The sequence below is a fragment of the Camelina sativa genome, chromosome 16 (genome assembly GCF_030686135.1).
Source record: "Camelina sativa cultivar CO46 ecotype springtype chromosome 16, ASM3068613v1".
In the NCBI taxonomy this organism is placed as follows: domain Eukaryota; kingdom Viridiplantae; phylum Streptophyta; class Magnoliopsida; order Brassicales; family Brassicaceae; genus Camelina; species Camelina sativa.
The window spans coordinates 18,850,094-18,868,852 of record NC_141895.1 but is presented as its reverse complement, the minus strand read 5'-3'; the positions used below and the strand labels follow the sequence as shown (position 1 = coordinate 18,868,852).

The 18,759-nt window shown below is 33.6% G+C and overlaps 3 protein-coding genes across 4 annotated transcripts; all 3 read right to left on the bottom strand.

Annotated features, from left to right (window-relative positions):
* Positions 1 to 146: 146 nt before the first annotated feature.
* LOC104750687 (proline-rich receptor-like protein kinase PERK9) lies at positions 147 to 4,205 on the bottom strand. 2 transcript variants are annotated; one of them, XR_761695.3, is made up of 9 exons: positions 2,408 to 4,205; positions 1,901 to 2,311; positions 1,735 to 1,818; positions 1,524 to 1,594; positions 1,349 to 1,425; positions 1,124 to 1,271; positions 881 to 1,042; positions 443 to 792; positions 147 to 365 (listed from the first exon to the last, which is right to left on the bottom strand). XR_761695.3 is itself a non-coding variant. In XM_010472525.3 (8 exons), the coding sequence occupies exons 1-8, from the start codon at positions 3,345 to 3,347 to the stop codon at positions 598 to 600; spliced, it is 2,088 nt and encodes a 695-aa protein (XP_010470827.1). In that variant the 5' UTR covers positions 3,348 to 4,205; the 3' UTR covers positions 147 to 597. The 2 variants fall into 2 exon arrangements, 1 of the variants encoding a protein (XP_010470827.1); XM_010472525.3 differs by having other exon boundaries at positions 147 to 792.
* A 1,793-nt stretch (positions 4,206 to 5,998) lies between these two features.
* On the bottom strand, positions 5,999 to 7,393 carry LOC109129641 (uncharacterized). The gene is made up of 2 exons (XM_019238149.2): positions 7,089 to 7,393; positions 5,999 to 6,201 (listed from the first exon to the last, which is right to left on the bottom strand). The coding sequence occupies exons 1-2, from the start codon at positions 7,286 to 7,288 to the stop codon at positions 6,171 to 6,173; spliced, it is 231 nt and encodes a 76-aa protein (XP_019093694.1). The 5' UTR covers positions 7,289 to 7,393; the 3' UTR covers positions 5,999 to 6,170.
* Positions 7,394 to 16,047: 8,654 nt separating this feature from the next.
* On the bottom strand, positions 16,048 to 18,284 carry LOC104750686 (transcription factor HHO2). Its single transcript, XM_087493523.1, has 5 exons — positions 17,629 to 18,284; positions 17,277 to 17,536; positions 16,821 to 17,157; positions 16,648 to 16,724; positions 16,048 to 16,540 (listed from the first exon to the last, which is right to left on the bottom strand). Exons 1-5 carry the CDS (start codon positions 17,759 to 17,761, stop codon positions 16,271 to 16,273), a joined length of 1,077 nt encoding a protein of 358 aa, XP_087349649.1. The 5' UTR covers positions 17,762 to 18,284; the 3' UTR covers positions 16,048 to 16,270.
* Between the last annotated feature and the right edge of the window lie 475 nt (positions 18,285 to 18,759).

The following is an 18,759-nucleotide window of genomic DNA, read 5'->3' as shown; positions in this document are numbered from 1 at the left end:
CACACATGTGATCTGAGACGCTTTTAGAAGCATTGTTTTAGGAAGCTTAGACGTCAAAACAACTAACAATCTTTCGTTTTCGGGTAAATCAGCCTTTCTGCATCTGGAAACTAAGCCAGATGGACACACAATGACACAGTGAGATATAGATGGAGCCTTGTTGATTCAATATAAGTATAAGATTGAGATAATATGACAAGGAAGTAAAGGTAAAGGTATAAATAAAATAAATACAAAAGTATTTCCATGTAAGAAAACGAAGCTTTCTTGTGCCAGAAGCCTAGAACATAAGTATATTACCCATCTATATATCTCTTTATCTCATCTTTCTGTTCAACCACATGCTCCTTTGTAATCCTTTGTCTCTACAAATTGTTTAGGTAGTCTCTTTAGTTTCACCACATGGAAACAGAAGGAAACGAAACCAGAGAGAGATTCTTACTGATTTAAGCACTCTGAGTAGGGTTCTGCTTTGAGAACAGGATGTGCAGGTTTGAGGCGCAGGATGGGAAGTTTTTAGACAAAACTGGGATGATATTGATGGGTTGTTGTTGCCTCTAATGGCGAAAGAAAAAAACAAATCTGTGTGTATGATATTTACACGTTTTCGTCTCTGCTATTGTAACTACTATGTGTGAAAAAATCTGTACTGTAGTTTTGGCTACCAAATGCCATTCTTCTAAATAATCTGATCTCTGCTGACTGTTGAGCTGAGTTAAAGACTTCGCTTTCTCCTAGTCTCATTCCGTTGGTAAGGTCTTCCCCAGCTAAACTTTCAAAAGCTCTCACAATCTGCAAAATAATGTATGATCAAGATTAAGTTATAAGCCAAATAAACTCTTCAATCTCGAGGAAAGAAGAAAAGAAGAATGTTTTGTACTTGTCCCATCCGAGGTCTCTTGGCAGCTGAATGGCGCACGCAGGCTCCCGCTGCTTCTATCATTCTAAACATTTCAGAATCCACATAGTTTTCTCCAAGCTTGGGGTCTGCTAAAGAATCAAACTCCTCGGTTTCGATGGCATGACTTATCAGAGGCCGGGCCTGAACAACAAATAATGCAAAAGTCAAACGATTTGAGGATATTGATGAAAAGGTATACATGTTAATGAGTAGCGGTCGTACCCATTCAACAAGGCTCTCCTCTCCCAGTGGTTGGGATGTATCCACAGGTTTACGTCCAGTGATTAACTCAAGTAGAACAACTCCAAAGGAGTATACATCTGATTTCTCTGTTAATTTCCCACTTGATGCATATTCAGGAGCCATGTAGCTGTGAAGTAGATGAATCAAAGATATCAAACAGAGACCACAATATGCAAACTTGTATCAAACAAGACAAGCACCTACCCAAATGTTCCAATAACCCGTGTTGTGATATGAGTGTTACAATCAAGAGCTAATCTTGCAAGACCAAAGTCAGAAACCTACAAATTAAAAATATTGAGATATCAAATACTGTTTTAAGTCACAATGTAACAGAAACCTTACAAATCTTAATATAGTAGAGACTAATAATGTGTACCCGAGCATCAAAGTTGTCCTCTAAAAGAATGTTAGACGACTTTATGTCCCTGTGAATGATACGCGGGTGACCTGACAATAGACAACTTAGTAGTAAGAAACAGCCAAATACCACTAAGACTACTTCTTTTGGTCTACCACTAAATTTAGTAACTTTTTCCAAAGAGGTGTGATTTGGAGGTTACAAGCTAGTGGGATGAGCAACAACTTACAATCTTCATGAAGATAAGCTAGTCCACGAGCCGCACCAGCAGCAATTTTAACACGAGTTGCCCAGTCCAGAGAAGATTTTGAAACTGTTTACGAGACATGTTAGATAGTGTCAGTCCCAGTGGTGTGCATATATAAAGAGTAACCTTGGAGATGTTTTTACTTTACCATGAAGGTGGAAGTAAAGGTCATTATTAGAGACATAATCATAAATGAGCAATCTGCGGTCACCAGAGATGCAATGTCCCACGATGGAAACCAAATGGCGGTGATGAATCCTGCTAAGAGTCTCAACTTCAGCTTTAAACTCTCGGTCGCCTTGTCCTCCACCAATTTTAAGTTGTTTCACAGCAACTACTCTCCCATCTGGTAATATCCCTTTATATACACTACCAAACCCACCTTCACCCAATAGGTTTTCTTCTGAAAACCCATTTGTTGCCTTCACAAGTTCTTCATAAGAAAACAATGCTTTCGAATTACCTAAGCCGCCAGATTGTGACTGTGAGTAATGATGACTGCCAGAACGCTTGCTACCTACAACAGGTGCAGATGACTGCATCCTAAAAAATGCTGAATCTGTACATAGAGAATATCAAGAAACGTAATGAGAATCAAGAAACAGACAAGTAACAACTTTTAGATCTTCAATGATTCCCATCAAACTAATAATACCTGATCTTGCCGTAGAGCTCATTGGTGATGGCGTAACATCGCCACCACTAACAGCTGAAAGACGTTTTTCTCGTCTCCTCAAGCACCAGACAAAAATTCCAATAAGACTGAACACAACTAGCGCCACTGCGACACTGATACCAACAACAGCACCAGCACCAATTCCACTACCATTAGTTGAACTTGAAGTATCAGGAGGAGGTCTAAGAGCAGGGTTGTTCTGAGATGGATTGTCAGAACCTGGGACAAGTATGTTGGGAGGAGAACGTGGTGGAGGAGGAGAAGAGATTGTTGGTGGTGGAGAATCTGGACTTCTCCTGGGAGGTGAAGGCTTAGGATCCTCTGGTGGTGGAGGCGGAGACTGCGTGGGACGGTCTGAAGGCGGTGAAGGAAGAGGAGGAGGAGATTGAATTGGACGGTCTGAAGGCGGAGGAGGAGATTGAGTGGGACGGTCTGAAGGCGGAGGAGGAGATTGAATTGGACGCTCTGATGGCGGCGGAGGAGGAGATTGAATTGGACGCTCTGATGGCGGCGGAGGAGGAGGAGAACGTATTGGTGGGGAAGGCGAAGGCCGTGGAGGAGGAGCAGAAGCAGGAGGGACTAATGCAGGTGGTGAAGGCGGACTACTTGGTGGCTGCACCGTTGGCGGTGGTGGCGGCGATAAAATTGAAGGAGGAGGTGAAGGGATCACTGGTTGCAGTGGTGGAGGAGAGCTCTCAGGTGGTTTTGGCAGAGGTGCTCCACTCGGTACTGGTGGCGGTGAAGTCACAACCGGAGGAGGAGCTCTATTTGGTGGAGGAGCTGATGGAGGAAGCGGCGATGTTACTGGTGGTTGTATATCAGGAACTGATTGTGAAGTATCATTATTTATCGGCGGTGAAGCTACCGGAGGAGACGGTGGAGAATTAGAAACCGGAGGTTGTACCGGTGATGTTGCCATCTCAATTCCAATCAACAAAATCTAATTCTCATCCAAAAATTTGAAATCTTTCCTCCAAAAACACTAAATTTAAGAATCAAGAACCTAAAAAATGCAGAGAACTGTAAAATCCTGAAAGCACCAAACTTTACCAACCAAAGGAAACACTAAACGTGAAGGAAGTTGCAACTTTGAAGATCACACACACACACAGCTGATAAGATTATACCCTAATTTACTCTAAACACACCAAAAGCTTCAACACAAAGCAGAGACGATGATGATGATGTAACAGATCAAACCCCCCCCCCCCCCAGATCGTTTAAAACAAAAATTGAACTTTAATTGCTTCCCACCAAATTCCAGATCACTGAGATTATATAAAAAATGTAATAAACCTCAGATCTGTAAAAGCTTCTTCTTCACTTAAAAGATCATTTAACTTTTTTAAACATCTTCTTCAGCCATTGAAGAACACAAAGTAACTAACTTTTGTCTTGTCTTCTTGTTCTTCTTCTTCTTCTTCTCTCAAAGTTGGAATCTTGAATCAAAGTTTCATTCTTTTTTTTTTTCACTTTCTTCCGATGCTTCCTGAATTTTAATTTTCTTTTTTTTTCTCCAGCGTCTTCTTCTCTGGGGGAAAGCTTCAATGCTACGTTAAAAATCAACGGTCAAACAAAATTGAAAGGCTTTTAATTCGTTTTTAAGGAAAATAAATAAATTTGTTTCCATAACTGAATAAAAATCTCATTCAGCTACTTTCCAAATTCACCGTAACCTCTCTCTTTTTTTCTCAATTATTTTATGTATTTTTTTTTTTGTTTTTATTTAAGCTTCTACGCGTCTGTTTTTTTTTTTTATTATTATTGGACGCGCTTTGTAATCAATATAGATCGGCGCTAATAAAAACATATAGCAAATTTTATTCAAATACATAATTAGTGTTGTTCTTTTTGTGATATAAAACTTGTATGTAAAAGAAATTTTGAGAAAAAGAAAAAAAAACAGATAGTTCTTTAAGTGTATATAAATTTTCAATGGAGTTAATTAGTGTTAAAGTTGGCTATTTGATTTTTGTTTTGTCGTTTTTTGTTAAAGGAAAAAAAAAAGATCAGTATATAATTAGTGTTAATTAGTGTATATAAATCTATTTGTCGTTTTTTATTTCCTTACCTTGATCTGAAGACACTAAATTGATTCTTGATTAAATTGTGTATTAGATTTTTTTTAAATGGCAAGTAGTTGTCTGCTCAATAATAATGGCGGTTAATATTATATCGAAATGTGGTTCTTATATTTGTTTAAGTGTTTATAGTTGACCTTTTATATATGTCCTAAGTTGTAGTTTGACTTGACCGCTTGTAAAATTAATTTTAAATTCTGGCTTTGCAATATATATTGATTTTTTTCTTTTTGACATCGTATTACTGCGTTCAAAAGGACAAAATTTCGTGTAATATAATTATTAGAGTATCAGCACATGACATCTAAAGGACAAAACTATGTAAAATATTAAATGGAGTACATTTACAAATTAGCAAAAAAAAAAAAAAAACGTCTAAGATCTCATTTTCCGAACTAGAAAGATTGTGATGAGAGCACTTATGTCATTACCGGGTGTCTTCACGCTAACCCTTTCGAAAACGAACACTATAAATCAATTTGTGGACAACAGAAATAGATTGGGAAAGTTAACGTTGAAAGGGTCCAAATATTTTGGGTAGAAAATTAAGGAATATTTCAGGTTTGGATAGTTAGTGTGTTGGACAAAATAAAAAATACACGTGGTTAACCAACAAATAGTGAAATCTGAACATAAGTATTTGCCACATAATTATAAACGAAATCACATTATATATTTTAAGTAAAATTTTGAAGATCCGCAAGACGGTTTAGTGGTGATGTACGCCACGCTTTGTTCTTTAAAATCTTCAAAAACAATGTTATTAGTGAATATCACCACATCGACTAAATTTGCCTTTTATTATTGTTGGCAAATATTTTTTTTTTTTCAAGTCTTGTAAATTGGTGTTTGGTGTCTTTGGTGTGCTTCTTATTAGTCTTTCTTTAATGTTTTGAGAATTTCTTTGTGTCTCTTGTCTTGTGTGTCTTGTCTAAGAATAACATGGTCATATGGATTTTTTTTGTGTCCGGAAGAGCCATCATAATTGCAAGATTTTCTCACGAGAAAATTCTATACACAACAAGAAAAATAAAGTGCTATGGCCTATGGTGAAAGGGAGAGACACTTTGATAGTAACATGAAATATACGTGTCGCCTTCAAAACCTTAAAACCCCAAAAGAACATTCACTAAGCCGTGACGATCCCAAAACATTCCAACCACATTTTTTTCTTGTTTACACTCTCACTCGTATCTCACAACCACGTGCCATTTCTCCATCATTACTTCGTGAACAAGTCATAAAATTAAAAGAGGAGACATGTGGTGTGAGAGCTAAGTGAGGATCTTAAAAGAAAAAAACAATTCTAATTATATAAACGCACTTGTTGATCCCATCATCATTGCTTGCATAAGAGAGGTGTAAATTCAGAAACACCTGCCACCTCTCTCTGTCTCTCCACTTATATATTTTTATTAGTATAAATTATATTCCTTGTTTATATCATGACCATGTGTTCATGTGGAATGCATACTATGTCAAACTGGAATGATGTAAAACCAAGAATGGGATTGAAAAATGTAGAAGCTGATACACAAGATGACTAATGGATTAATGTGTCAAGAGATTTAAACCCAAAAGCAAAATTTATTTATCTGAAAACAAAGACATCTGAGAAATATTGAGCTCTTGTTGGATGGCTGCTGCAACGCCAGTTTTTTTCATTTGCTCTCTTGATCATATATATCCGTTCTGTCATTCATCATTAAGGAACAATCACAAGAAAATAACATTCCAAAGAGATCATCAATACTGTCATATGCATGTAGCCACTTTCCAAATCCATATAACAGACTCTGCTTATATCAATCGAAGCTTAACAGCATAAGGAACCAGCATCAGCTCAAGCTATTCTCAACAAATTCAGCTCAAATCACTGAAACGTTTAGTATTTTCCCTCACTAGTACCAGGGAATCGAGATTATAATACATAAGAACTTTCAAGAATCACATCACGGAGAAGTGAAACATACCAAACTATCACCATGAACACTACAAAACTATCATAAGTGATTTTGAAACCTAAAAATACCTGAATCCATCAACTCACATGCTAAGTTCCTTAACATCCTCAGATTGGTAATATAGATGGTTTATAGTTTCAGTTCTAGAACTAAGATGTATAAGACACACACAGATTGAACAAACTTCAACAAAAACATGATGCAGGAAATGAGAAAAATGGTAAATTTCACTATCCACACAACCATATATGAGTTCCTGTCACTAGATGACACAATTCAGGATCCACTACCTTAAGTCCTTATGCTTACACATATCTTATCTCTATGCACAATCTTAAAACGCTATCGGGGTTTGAAGAGAAGCCTAATTTCAAATCACAAATACACTTCCTAACTCTCTGATACCATTTTCAAAATCTACAATGCTAACTAACATATCAAATTGAACTAACTAAACCCTAAACCCAAAACATGCATGTTTTTCCAAACCCAAAGCCTCCTTAACAAGTTCACTACTTTAGAAGCTAGTCATTCCAACAAATTAGAACAATCCACTAGAGATTCCAAAATGACACGATAAAAAAAAAAAAAAAAAGCAAAACCAAAAGAGGATACACAAGATAGAAGCCATGAGCGAAAGCACCGGCGAGGACAAGACCGAAGAGACGGTCTCTGAGAACTGGTTTATGCCTCAAAGTCAAGCGGATCAAAGGAAGAGCAGGCGCGTAAATGAGAGGCACCAAGAATTTGATCGGAGCTCCTTTCTTCTTCCTCTCCATTACTACTGGTTTCGAAGAATCGCTTGACGTCGCCATCACCACCGATACAGCCAGAGATAGAGAGATCCCTTTCCCTTCCCAAAATTGCGATTTAGCGCTATTCAATTTAGGGATTTTCAAATTTTCTTTTCTTTATTAATTTTTAATTTTTTTTTTTTCTGTTTTTTCTTTTAACTTTTTGTTTCAAACAAAGAAAAAAAAAGGTTTAAGGAATATCATAAACGGACCTAAATAATCAAAGCCCACGACCAGGTAGTATTTTTTTTTTTTTTTTTTGTCTGCCAAACATTCTATTATAAAAGCATGAGTACATTGTTTGATCATATATTTATTACAAACCCAAGAGATAATCAAAACCCAAGAGATAATCAAAGGAGAATTCTTAATTCTAGCCTCCTTTGCTAGTGCATGAGCTAAAGCATTGCTATTTCTACCAACAAATTTAAATTTATGGAGACTATTACTCAAAGCGAGTATGTCCTCCAAGTACCTTTGAACTTCAGCAACATGTTCTAATGGACATTCTCTTTTCTGAACATTTGTCAAGTAAGTATATATAATCCTTGAATCTCCACACAAGGTAACCGGATAATAACCAAGACCAGCTAGTATTCAAATATCCCTAGTTGTTTGTATTCATCATTACAATGTGATAACACATAATTTATAATAAAGTTTTATGAGTTTAAAAAAAAAAAAATTAGTCCTAACAACATACAGATTAATAAACTTTTTATAAAAATCTATTTTTAAATTTAACCTCTTTTGGTTAAAACAACAGTAATGGCATTTTTAACTTGACCGTTTTTGTGAATATCTATCTATTTTAAAATGTTTTATAAGGTCTTTGATTAGATTTTTAAAAGTTTCAATCAAAGGTTTCTTAAAAGGTGTCCAAAAGGTTTCTTTAAGGTTTTTTTATAAGGAATTTAATAGGTATTAAAATGGTTTATAAGGTTTTTTAAAAATCATTTTAAAAATTTGTAAGTACTTAATTATAAGGTTTTATAAAGTTTTTAAAAAGATGGTGACGTCAAAAAACACGCATGAGGCATCTATATGCACAAGATCATTTTGTGTATTAAATTGTCAATCAGTTTCAACATTCAGAGCAAAAACACAGTATAGTATATATCCTAAGAAATTTAATCATATGCAAAGCAAGTCTCCAAGTCTCAAGCAGATGTAGCAGAAGAGACAACTACAACCTTTTTTTGTGTGCGTCAAAAGCAATATTTAGGATTTTAAATATCGGAGGGTCACCGATCAATGATAAGGTGATTTAGAAGTGATTTGCTTCATATGCGTGGAGAGTGCGATTGGTGTTACTCAAGATACAAAGACTTCAAATCACGGTGAGAAGCTCCGGTTGTGCTGCGGCAACCTATCATATGTTGGTAATAATTGAGTTTAGGCTTATGTTATTTATACAACTATATTATTAAGTGTGTTGTTGAGTCAAAGGTTATGTGTTAATCGTGACTTGTTATGAACTGTTGTTAGTGTAGGAAGTTGCAACGGTTGCTTTGTGTCTTTAGGAAAACTACATAAGGTGAATGTTATCTTCTTACATAAGTTGTCGAAAATAATTGAGAAGTTTTCCTCTTTTTCATTCTCTATTTTTTCTCTACCATGCTCTGTATTTGAAGCAATGGCTTCTGTGTAATACAAGAGCAAAACTTCAACATGGTATCAGAGCTTCATTGATTCGAGGGCCAGTGGGAAGCACAAAGAAAAACATAACAAAGCCTGTAAAAAAAAAAAGAAAAAAATTTCAACCAAAAAAGAACAAAGATCATATCACCGAACGTTGCAGCAAGTGATTCTTATGTTAGATGGAGAAACGATGAAATCGGGTGTGGATTAAGAGGAAGGCCATCTTAATCAAGAGATAATTGTGGTCATTGGTGAAGACGGTGTTTCGAACAAACCGACGCAATCCTATGCGTCATCCGAAGGGGTGCAATTGAAAGATCAGAGGAAGCGTCAACGGAGGCGTTGATGACACTGTCTAGCACATTGCAATCGTATCTTTTCATGTAATTAGGTTACATATGATGGTGTGTTTATTGCTCGGCCAAAATGAGAGGATTCGAGCTTTAAACAAGAATATGGTAAAACATGGGTAGCCGCTGTTAAACAAGAAAGTGGTGTGTAGTCTTTGAGAAAGACGTTCACAAGGAGAAGCTTTCTGTTGAATGAAACAGAGCAAGGCTCAGTGGCAAAAAGTGGTGGTTAAGTTTGTGAGGAAGACTACAACACGGAAGTAGTCACCTGTTAGAAAACAAGGCAAAGCTACTCAACAAAAGTAAGAGTTCATGGTGAAGACAAGACCGATTACCAATTAGTTCAAAAGGTTCTTATCTTCTTGCCGCAAAAGTTCGATGGCATCATTGCTGTCTTTGAACAAACAAAGAATCTATCGACTCTCTCTCTATTACAGAGATGATATGTACCTTGAAAGCGCATGAAAAGCACTTAAGTCTTCGAGAAGAATGTATCAATGAGGGTGCGTTTTATGAAGAAAAGCTTGGTTCGAGAAAATGAAACAAGCAAAACAAGAAATGCCATGGGAAGACCAAGAAGTTGTGTGGTGTGTGCAAAATTAACAGTCACAATGAGGTAGATTGTTGGAGACAAATGGAGCATAGGAGGAAGCTTACCTCATAGAAAAAATGGAGCAGGAGCCAGTTGAAGAGTTAACCAAAGACGATATCATGGAGACGTTATGGTGATCAAAGGAAGACACCAAACACAAAAGGAAGATGTTTACCTTAGAGAAAAATGGAGCATAAGCCGGTTGAAAAGATAACCAACAAAAACGTGAAAATATTCAAAAGGACAATTAAAGATGAAGTTAACGTAGAGAGATAAAGAAAGAGAGACTAATTATGGATAATTAAAGTTGCATGATAAGTTAATGAGATAGGGAGTAATTCTATGTTTTTGTTTTCTTCTTTTTCCTATTGGTACGAGTAGTACTAATTAATTAATGTTACAAATGTATATGTTGGGTTTAAGAAAATATTTCCAAAATGAATACAAATACCGCTAGCGTTTTCATTGCATGGTGGTGATTATGATTATAAAATATGTAAACCACTGTTTGTGTTTGGTTTTTGTGTTTTGTTTATGGCTTTAAACGGAATGACACAAAAAAAAAAAAAAGTTCACTATTTTAATGCGGTTTTCCTATCGTTAAGTCACTATTCAAGAATTTTGTTACTTTTAAAAGTTAATGCAGATGAACTACACACAGTTTAGATTTTTTTTTGTTTTTTTTTGTGGTAAATGAAGGAGATATACATGCAAATCTGGTCGACAGCTTTTTTTATGTTATTCACCCTATTATATGCAGACCAATTAAATAAAATAATAATTCAGACACATTTTTTTTTCACCTTTATAAAAACAATTCTATAACACACAATTTATTTTTCTATATATTAAATGTTCTTTTACCTTTTCTACACTTATTAATATTTAATAAAATAATGTAAGTAAATAAAATACAATTTTTATAATTAATGATATTTATTTTTATGTGTTGTATATAACTTATGTACATACTAATTTTGTTTAGTTATTAACATTTTCTATTAGTATATTATATTTAAATAATTTTAATTAGAAAATATAATATATTTAAAATATATCGAATCGCTTGATCTGCACTTGAACAACCAAATCTACTTGATCCGATTTTGTTCTGCTTGAACCGCTTAATCTGCTATGACTAATACGTTCTCTCCATTCAGAGCCTATGTTTTGTTTAGATTTTTTAACTAATGTACCACATTCAGAAACAAAAGTTGTGCGTTCTACCACATTGGTTCAGTCCTTTCGGGGAATACCACATCTAATAGATGAAAATACATTTGTAACCCTACAACCATCAAATGGAAAAATCTCAGAAATCTATATTTTTTTTTTCCTATGTCCTGTCTTTTCATGTTTTTTTTCCTGGAGAACCGAATAACTTTTAATTTTGGGGTGCATTAATGGTCGACCTCTTCATCTCCTCTAGTCATAGTTTAGTCCCCGAAATCTTTTGTCACTCACTGGTCGAAGTTTCTATGTTTAACCGTAGTTGCGCTCACCGGAGTTTGGAAATTACCAATTTCTATTCAATTCTCAGTTTATTACATCTTATCCTCTTTGTTATATGTTGGCCCTATTTTGTTCCCTCAGATTGAACCGCAATTTCAACGTTGGACCCCTTCCGGAGATGAAAACAAACGGTGACGCACTCAAGCGGTAGTCCCTTCCCCCAATTTTGTCCTTATTCTTGAAAGTACACTCGGGATGCTCTCGACTCTGCTGACCCCACGGATCCGTAAGTTGTAACAGAACTTTAGTCTCTCTTTATGTCGGTAGACATCCTTATTAAATTCGTTTTTGTTATGTCTACACAGAGATCATCCAGAGGGTGAGAATATCGCAAATCCTCAGCCGCCTTATGTAGATTTTGTTGAAACAAACGATGGACAACTTCCTCCGCGTTTATGTCGATCACTTGTCCTCCGCGTCCAAACGATGGACAACTTCCTCCGCGTCTATGTCGATCACTTGTCCTCCACGTCCAAACGATGGACAATTTGTCCACCAATTTCTTTGTCGATCACTTGTCCGAGGTGCCAACTTTGTCTACTGCCAGAGTTGCCAAATTTGTCTACTGCCATCATTTTATAGTGGACAATGGACCTACAACATCGCCAGAGGTGCCAACTTTGTCTACTGCCATCATTTTGTCCCCTAGCTCTCTTATATTGGACAACGTTACATCACACACGCGATGTCTCCGGGTGACCATTACATCAACATTGTCCACCACCATAATATTGTCCTCCGTTTCTAATTCAGTAACCACATTTACCTCATATAGCCCTTGTGCTAGATTGGACTCGACTCTTGTCCTATTGTCTACCTGCAGAGATCTTGTGGACACGACTCTGCATTCATGGACACATGCTCTGCATACTTGTCTACATTCTCATTATTGTCCACCACTTTCGCCAACTTACCAGGCTAATCAATAAATGCAGGCCAATCAACATACCAACTCGTTCGCAAAAAAAACAAAATTTTTGACACCAAACCTCAATTAATACTTTTGTATTTGCGATGTCGTCCACCATAAAACCTACAACTTCGTTTTCTTCTATTAAACGCGTCAACCATGTCCCAATATCTCCTTCATTCTCTTTTATTTTATTATTTAATCTCATACTTCCTTTTATCCAGCATTCCGCTCTTTTGTCCACATTTAATACAAGCTTGGGTTACCAATGCATTTAATACAAAGTCACATGTTTTCCAACGGCCGCACACGATATTTCAATGGCAGATTTCAGGGCTATTTAAGTCATTTACCCTCGCTGCTTTTGGTGGATGAGAAAAGATTTATAACCAATGTGGTAGATTACATAAATTCCTTTTTGTTTATTTGTTTGCTTCAAACGAGGATAATAATGAAATGAGAATATCGTCCCTACTCCCACTTTTTTTTAGTGATATCCTAATCCAATAAATACTAAAAAAATTATTTGTCTACATCTGAAACATTTGTTAATATGCAAATATTATATTATATATGACATGATTGGATATTGATATAAGATTGGTTAATGAGAACAATTTGTCTAAACCAGAGGAATTCGCTTAAAATTTTAAAAATTGAATATTAAACCATAAGACAAACTCTTAGAGGGTTGATTGTTTTAAAGATATATATTATTTTAATCAGAATAATATATTTATTATCTTTTATTAATAGTAGCCATTAACAAAATGACAGCTGTCAGTTTTTCTGAGAACCGTTTCTTATATAAACAATTTGAAGAGCGATTCTTTTCTTTTCTTCTTCTCTCTCATCGATATGTTAATTTTTTACTACCAAGTCTTTTGATGAGCTATCCTCGCTGGTATTTCCCTAAGAAACCAAAGACCTGAGTTTCGGTGAAAAGTAAAATAACCTAAATGGCAAAATAAAAAGAGAAATTAAAACAAAACACATTTACTAATCGTTAACACACCTACTAAATACATCTATATTATATAAACACACCTACTAAACACATCTACTGTACTGAACACATCTACTAAACACATCTACCAAAAGACATAGACTAAACACACCTATAATATATATATAAAAAAGTGAAAAACAGATCTAGAGCAAAACACAAAATTAGTTTATTTTTTTTAATTAAAATTAAACCACTTATAATATGACACATGTAGAAACAAAGTAAGAATCGTTTCTCGAAAAAACATTTTCAGAAGAGTTTACATTCTCTCTTTTCCTATTTTAATATATATATATATATATATATATTATTAGCAATTTGATGAGCAACTCTCATTGGAGTTGACATTAGCTATATCCACCATTTCTCTCTTCTAACAAAAAAAACCTAAAAAATGAAAATCCTAGATCTAGACTCTTGTCTCCGCCGTCGTCTCTCCACCGCTACTCTCTCCACTGGTAAATCTTAGATCTAAGCTTTCGTTGATTTCTCCCTTTGGTCTGTTTTTTTTTTAAAATTAGTTTTATCTTGTGATTACATTTGAACTTGAAGAAACAAGTATACCATTGACTTTTCATATTCGTTTCTCCCAAAAGTGAAAAGTCATCAAAACATGAGACCACTAAGACAAATAATACTTTTAATTTATCCTAACTATTTGACATTATTTAATTCATAGTAATCAAAATTTTATTTTATTTTATATGATATCAAAATGTATTATGTTCATACTTTATAAATAAAGATTTGTTTCATTTCATTTGAACATATAAAATAAATAATAAAATAAATGGAATAAGGTGTTGAATTTTAGTAAACAAAATTATTGTAGACGATAAAAATTAAATATATGTTGAATATTATGTAGAGAAGAGAGAAAATTATGTAGAGTGTTAAAAAGTAAAAATGAAGGTGTTGAAAATAAAAACCAATGTACATAGTTTAATGTGTACAATAGAAGTGTTGAATCATTAATTCAACAGTTGAATTCATACAATGAGAGTGTTGAACAATGATAAAAAATCTATATAGATGAAATCATGTTGAATTATTTCAACATGTTGAATAAACAAAAGATTGTACCACTAAGACACATAATTCATTATTATTGGTTGTTAAACTTCTTTATATTTTTAATTTCATCCTAACTATTTGACATCATTTAATTCATAATTAATCAAAATTTTATTTTATTTTGTATTATATCATAATTTATTATTTTCATACTTAATAAATAGAGAATTGTTTCACTTCATTTGAACATATAAAAATAAATAGTAAAAGAAATAAAATAAGGTGTGGAATTTTATTATATAAAACCATTATAGATGATAAAAATTGAATGTATATTGAATTATTATATTAAATTATTAGGTGAAGAAAGAGAAAATGATGTGGAGTATTAAAAAGTAAAAAGGAAAGTGTTGAAAATAAAAATTAATGTACATAGTCTTATAAAAACTTTGTCGTCAATCGTTTAAAAAGGTAATTAGATTTTTATTATTACTAGATGTTGATTGCAGTGCACCACGGAACAACCTATTTGATTAAAAAAAATTATATGATTTATGTGTTACTTTTGTTTTCTCTTTTAGTGTTTAGAATTGTAATAAGTGTATCGTGATTGTTAGTTTTATGATTTAACCTATAATATAGAACAATATAGTTTTTACATAATATTAATTTAGTCAACTTAATTAGATATGTTTATTACTCTAATATTTATATTTTAAACAAAATAACAAAATGATTTTTTTACCTGGGTAGTACCGAATTAATGATATTTTAAATTTATATTTATATCAACCAAAACCTGTCATGCCTCCATCGCGTGATATTTTAACTTGCACCGGGACAAAATTCGTAAAAGTTGAAATATATTTTTAATATTTTGAACACATTATAAAAAAACTAAAAAATATATAAATATTCAAATATCTATAAAGTTTAAGATATTATTAAAAATATTTGATACTTCTCATAAAGTTTAAATATTTATAATATTTGATACTTCTTATAAAACGTTTAAGATATTACTAAAATCTTAAACATTTTATAAAGTTTCAATTTCCTATATAAGGTTTAAGTATTTATAATTTTTTTTATAAAATTTAAATATGTATAATATTTTAAAACTTCTTAAAAGATTAAATTCTCTAAAATAAAGAACTGGAATCAACCGAATACAACTTTTCAATTTGAATATCTGATATATCAAGCTTCCTACTCATTCGTATTCAAAATCATCTTGTTATCTCTTTTATAGTATGATGCTAAATCTTTTCTGAGTGTTTTCAGGCGAAATGTGACATTTTATATATACTTTTTATTCATTGAGTAATATGTTTTTATTTAGAAAAATTTGAATTACAAAAAAATTACTAATTTTATTAACTAATTTTATTATATAATAATTCAAAATAATATAAATAAAAAATTAAATAAAGTAAAAAAAATGATTTTTTTTACGTGTTAATTAGGTTGAAAGATTTTCTTATCTTTTAATATTACCTATAATTGATTTTAGAATTTTGGTTACTAAATTTTGTAAGGATTAATATTGCAAATAAACATTTAAATAAGCATAATTATTAAGGATAGAACGAAAAATATAGTTCAAAATGTAATAATGTCATTTGGGCGAACAAATACACCACAATCTTAGCTTAGGCGTTACGAAACATGTATCCTTCTTTTAAAAGTTCTAAGATCTGTCTAACAAAATTGGGCTGTAACTAAATTTGACACCAAAAAAGATAAGGGAGATTTTCAAAAATACTTAACATATAGAAAAAGATTAATTACTTAAGCCTTGTACATACATACTATATAATATAACATTCGTCTATTTTATTCAAAAAATTCAACCTACGAAAAACACATTTCTTGATTACAAAAACAAAATGGACGAAGACTTTTTTTACACTCACTTGGTATTATTAAACCTACAAAATCAAAACCCACGGACTACTTGACTAGTCGTCGAGTACTATGACACAGGAGTTGTGGCTGTATTTGTAGAGGATGATGCTCCCGGCGAGTTACAACTTCTCTCCATGGAACGTTTTGGAGATGGCGCCGCCACAGCAACTGGAGCATATACACCACCACCGTTGTTGGCTGCATCTGTCGGTGGATGAAATTCTTGTGGCGACGGCACCCATATTCCTCCAACCACCACGAATTGTGGTTGTTGCGGGTTAACATTACTCTGTGCCGCTACTGTCGTTGCTGGCCTTCTAGTATGAAGTCTATATTTCTGAAATAATATTCCACAAAAATGGTTAGGGAACAAATTTGAGTAACATTTCAATTAATTACCATGACGTGTGATTATTAAAACATACAAATTTGATTAGTACTAACCTGTAAATGGCTTTTAACTTCGTCATTTGTTAATCCATCGACTTTCATATGATCTCTAATCTGTTTAGGGGTAGCAACTGCAAAAAAAATAGCCAATAAAAATCATTAATTTTTCAATTTAATTACGAATCACTAATGAGCCAATCAGAAAAAAATACAGTCATTTTAATTACCATGAGATCCTCCGAGCTGTTGAAGTGCGTTCAGGAATCGTCGGTGTAACTCCGGCGACCAGCATCGTCTTTGTTTTCTATGCGTTTGCGATTGCGTTTGAGTTTGGTGCTGCTGTGTCATCTGTATCTGCTCCTCTCCAACTTTATCCAAATCACTTTTAGCACCACCAGTTTCAGTGGTGGAGCTAGTAGTCGTCGCCGGCGCAGAACTGGCAACTTTCACCGCCGCAGGTTGCAAATCAGTTTCCAAAACGCGTTTTTTCTCTTTTTGAAACGGTTGAAACGCACCGCTTTTTGGTTTCACCTCCACCACTTTCGCTCTCTTAACTACACGCTCCTAATCATTCGATTTAACACATAAACATAATTAATTAAAATAACTCATAACCAAGAATTAAAAACTCCCAACAACAAAAAAAAAAAAAAAAAAAAAAGCTCAAATTTTTTTGAAATTACCTCTTTAGGGTTAAGATCCGGTGATGGATTCCATAACTGAACAGATCTAAGCCAATCAGATTTCTTATTAGTCTGTTCAAGTTCTGGAGAAGATTCATGTTCTTCTTCCTCATCTTCTTGATCTTCTTGACTCAAGGAACGCTTCTTGATTGGAATGAACTCTTCGAAAACAGGACCACCACAAACACTTGTCGTCTGTTCAGAACACTGTTGTTCTGATGTTGTCGTACCAGATAACTCCTTCCGACAAGCTTCGATCGCTACAGAAACCCATAAATAAATAAAGTGATTTTGTAAGAAACTAGTATGTGTGTTGGGAGATATTTGAATTGAGAATGATAGAAACACATACCTTGAGTAACGAGTTCTAAACATAAAGGAAGCTCGCGTTGAAAGACTTGGATTTTTTTCTGTTCTTGTTCAAGTGCTTCAACGTACTCATGACATTTCTGCATTTTCTTAGCGTAATCAATCTCCACCATCATTACTAAAAATGAAAGAAACCAAATGGGTAGATAGATCTATAGAAGAAGAAGAAGAAGAAGAAGAAGAAGAAGAAGCTTTAATTAATCTCAAATGGAGAAAGAATAATGGATCTTTTAAATGGAATCAAAGCATAGAGTTGAAGAGATAGAGATAGAGAGAGGGTTTTGGTTTTTGGTTTTTGGTTTTTGGTTTTGGTAATTGGAACAAAGAAGAAGAAGTGAAGGGGATCGAGGTCGGGGCGTCGCGTACCTAAACGAATCTTTGGGAGTTTTATTTTTCTTTTGGATCTTTTTGAAAAGGGTAAAATAGTAAATGAGGGAGGGTTGTGGGGTTAAGGGTGTTTAATGTGTGTGTGAATATTCGGAGGATCAGATTCGGTTTTTTTTAGGTTCGCATCTGTTTTGTAATGATGGCTGGAACTGACGTCACTATTCTCTCTTTGATAAGAACGAAGACTCAACAATTTTTTTTTTTTTTTTTTTCTTTTTGGACAAAAGACTCAACAATTCTCTAATTTGTTTCTTCCTTCTCTTAAGATTCACACTCCAACAAGGTTTAACAAAATTCAGATTCCTTTTTTACAACAGTTTTAATCCTTTTTAAAATTGTTTACTAATTTATAAACATTATTGTTTTTTTTAGTTTATGTTTTTATGTTGACATCTACTTTATTAATTAATTGGCAAATTTATTTTTCTTATGCGTTATTTTCATAAAATCATTAAAAATTGACATTCACCTAACAAAAAATGCGCTCATTAAATATATTCAAATACTCTTATAAGAAAATAAATGATGACTTTAAATTATATCGTTCATGGTTTTTCTTAAAATTAACCCCCAAATATTATGGTATCATTCACTTCTTTTTTTTTTTTTTTACAACTGGAATCATCCACCTAATTCACTATCTGACATTTTTGCGTGTGATATATTTTAGAAAGAGATACTAGAAAGAAAAAGAAAAAAATTGAATTGGAAAGGAGCTAATTTTTGG

Coding starts and splice junctions, on each gene's coding strand:
- LOC104750687 (XM_010472525.3), bottom strand. CDS start 3,347: ATGGCAACATCACCGGTACAACCTCCGGTTTCTAATTCTCCACCGTCT. Junction 2,312..2,407: donor GAGCTCTACGGCAAGATCAG/GTATTATTAGTT, acceptor CTCTATGTACAG/ATTCAGCATTTTTTAGGATG. Junction 1,272..1,348: donor CGGGTTATTGGAACATTTGG/GTAGGTGCTTGT, acceptor TCTACTTCACAG/CTACATGGCTCCTGAATATG.
- LOC109129641 (XM_019238149.2), bottom strand. CDS start 7,288: ATGGCGACGTCAAGCGATTCTTCGAAACCAGTAGTAATGGAGAGGAAG. Junction 6,202..7,088: donor GCTCATGGCTTCTATCTTGT/GTATCCTCTTTT, acceptor GATGAATGACAG/AACGGATATATATGATCAAG.
- LOC104750686 (XM_087493523.1), bottom strand. CDS start 17,761: ATGATGGTGGAGATTGATTACGCTAAGAAAATGCAGAAATGTCATGAG. Junction 17,158..17,276: donor CGGATCTTAACCCTAAAGAG/GTAATTTCAAAA, acceptor TCGAATGATTAG/GAGCGTGTAGTTAAGAGAGC. Junction 16,541..16,647: donor AAGTTAAAAGCCATTTACAG/GTTAGTACTAAT, acceptor ATATTATTTCAG/AAATATAGACTTCATACTAG.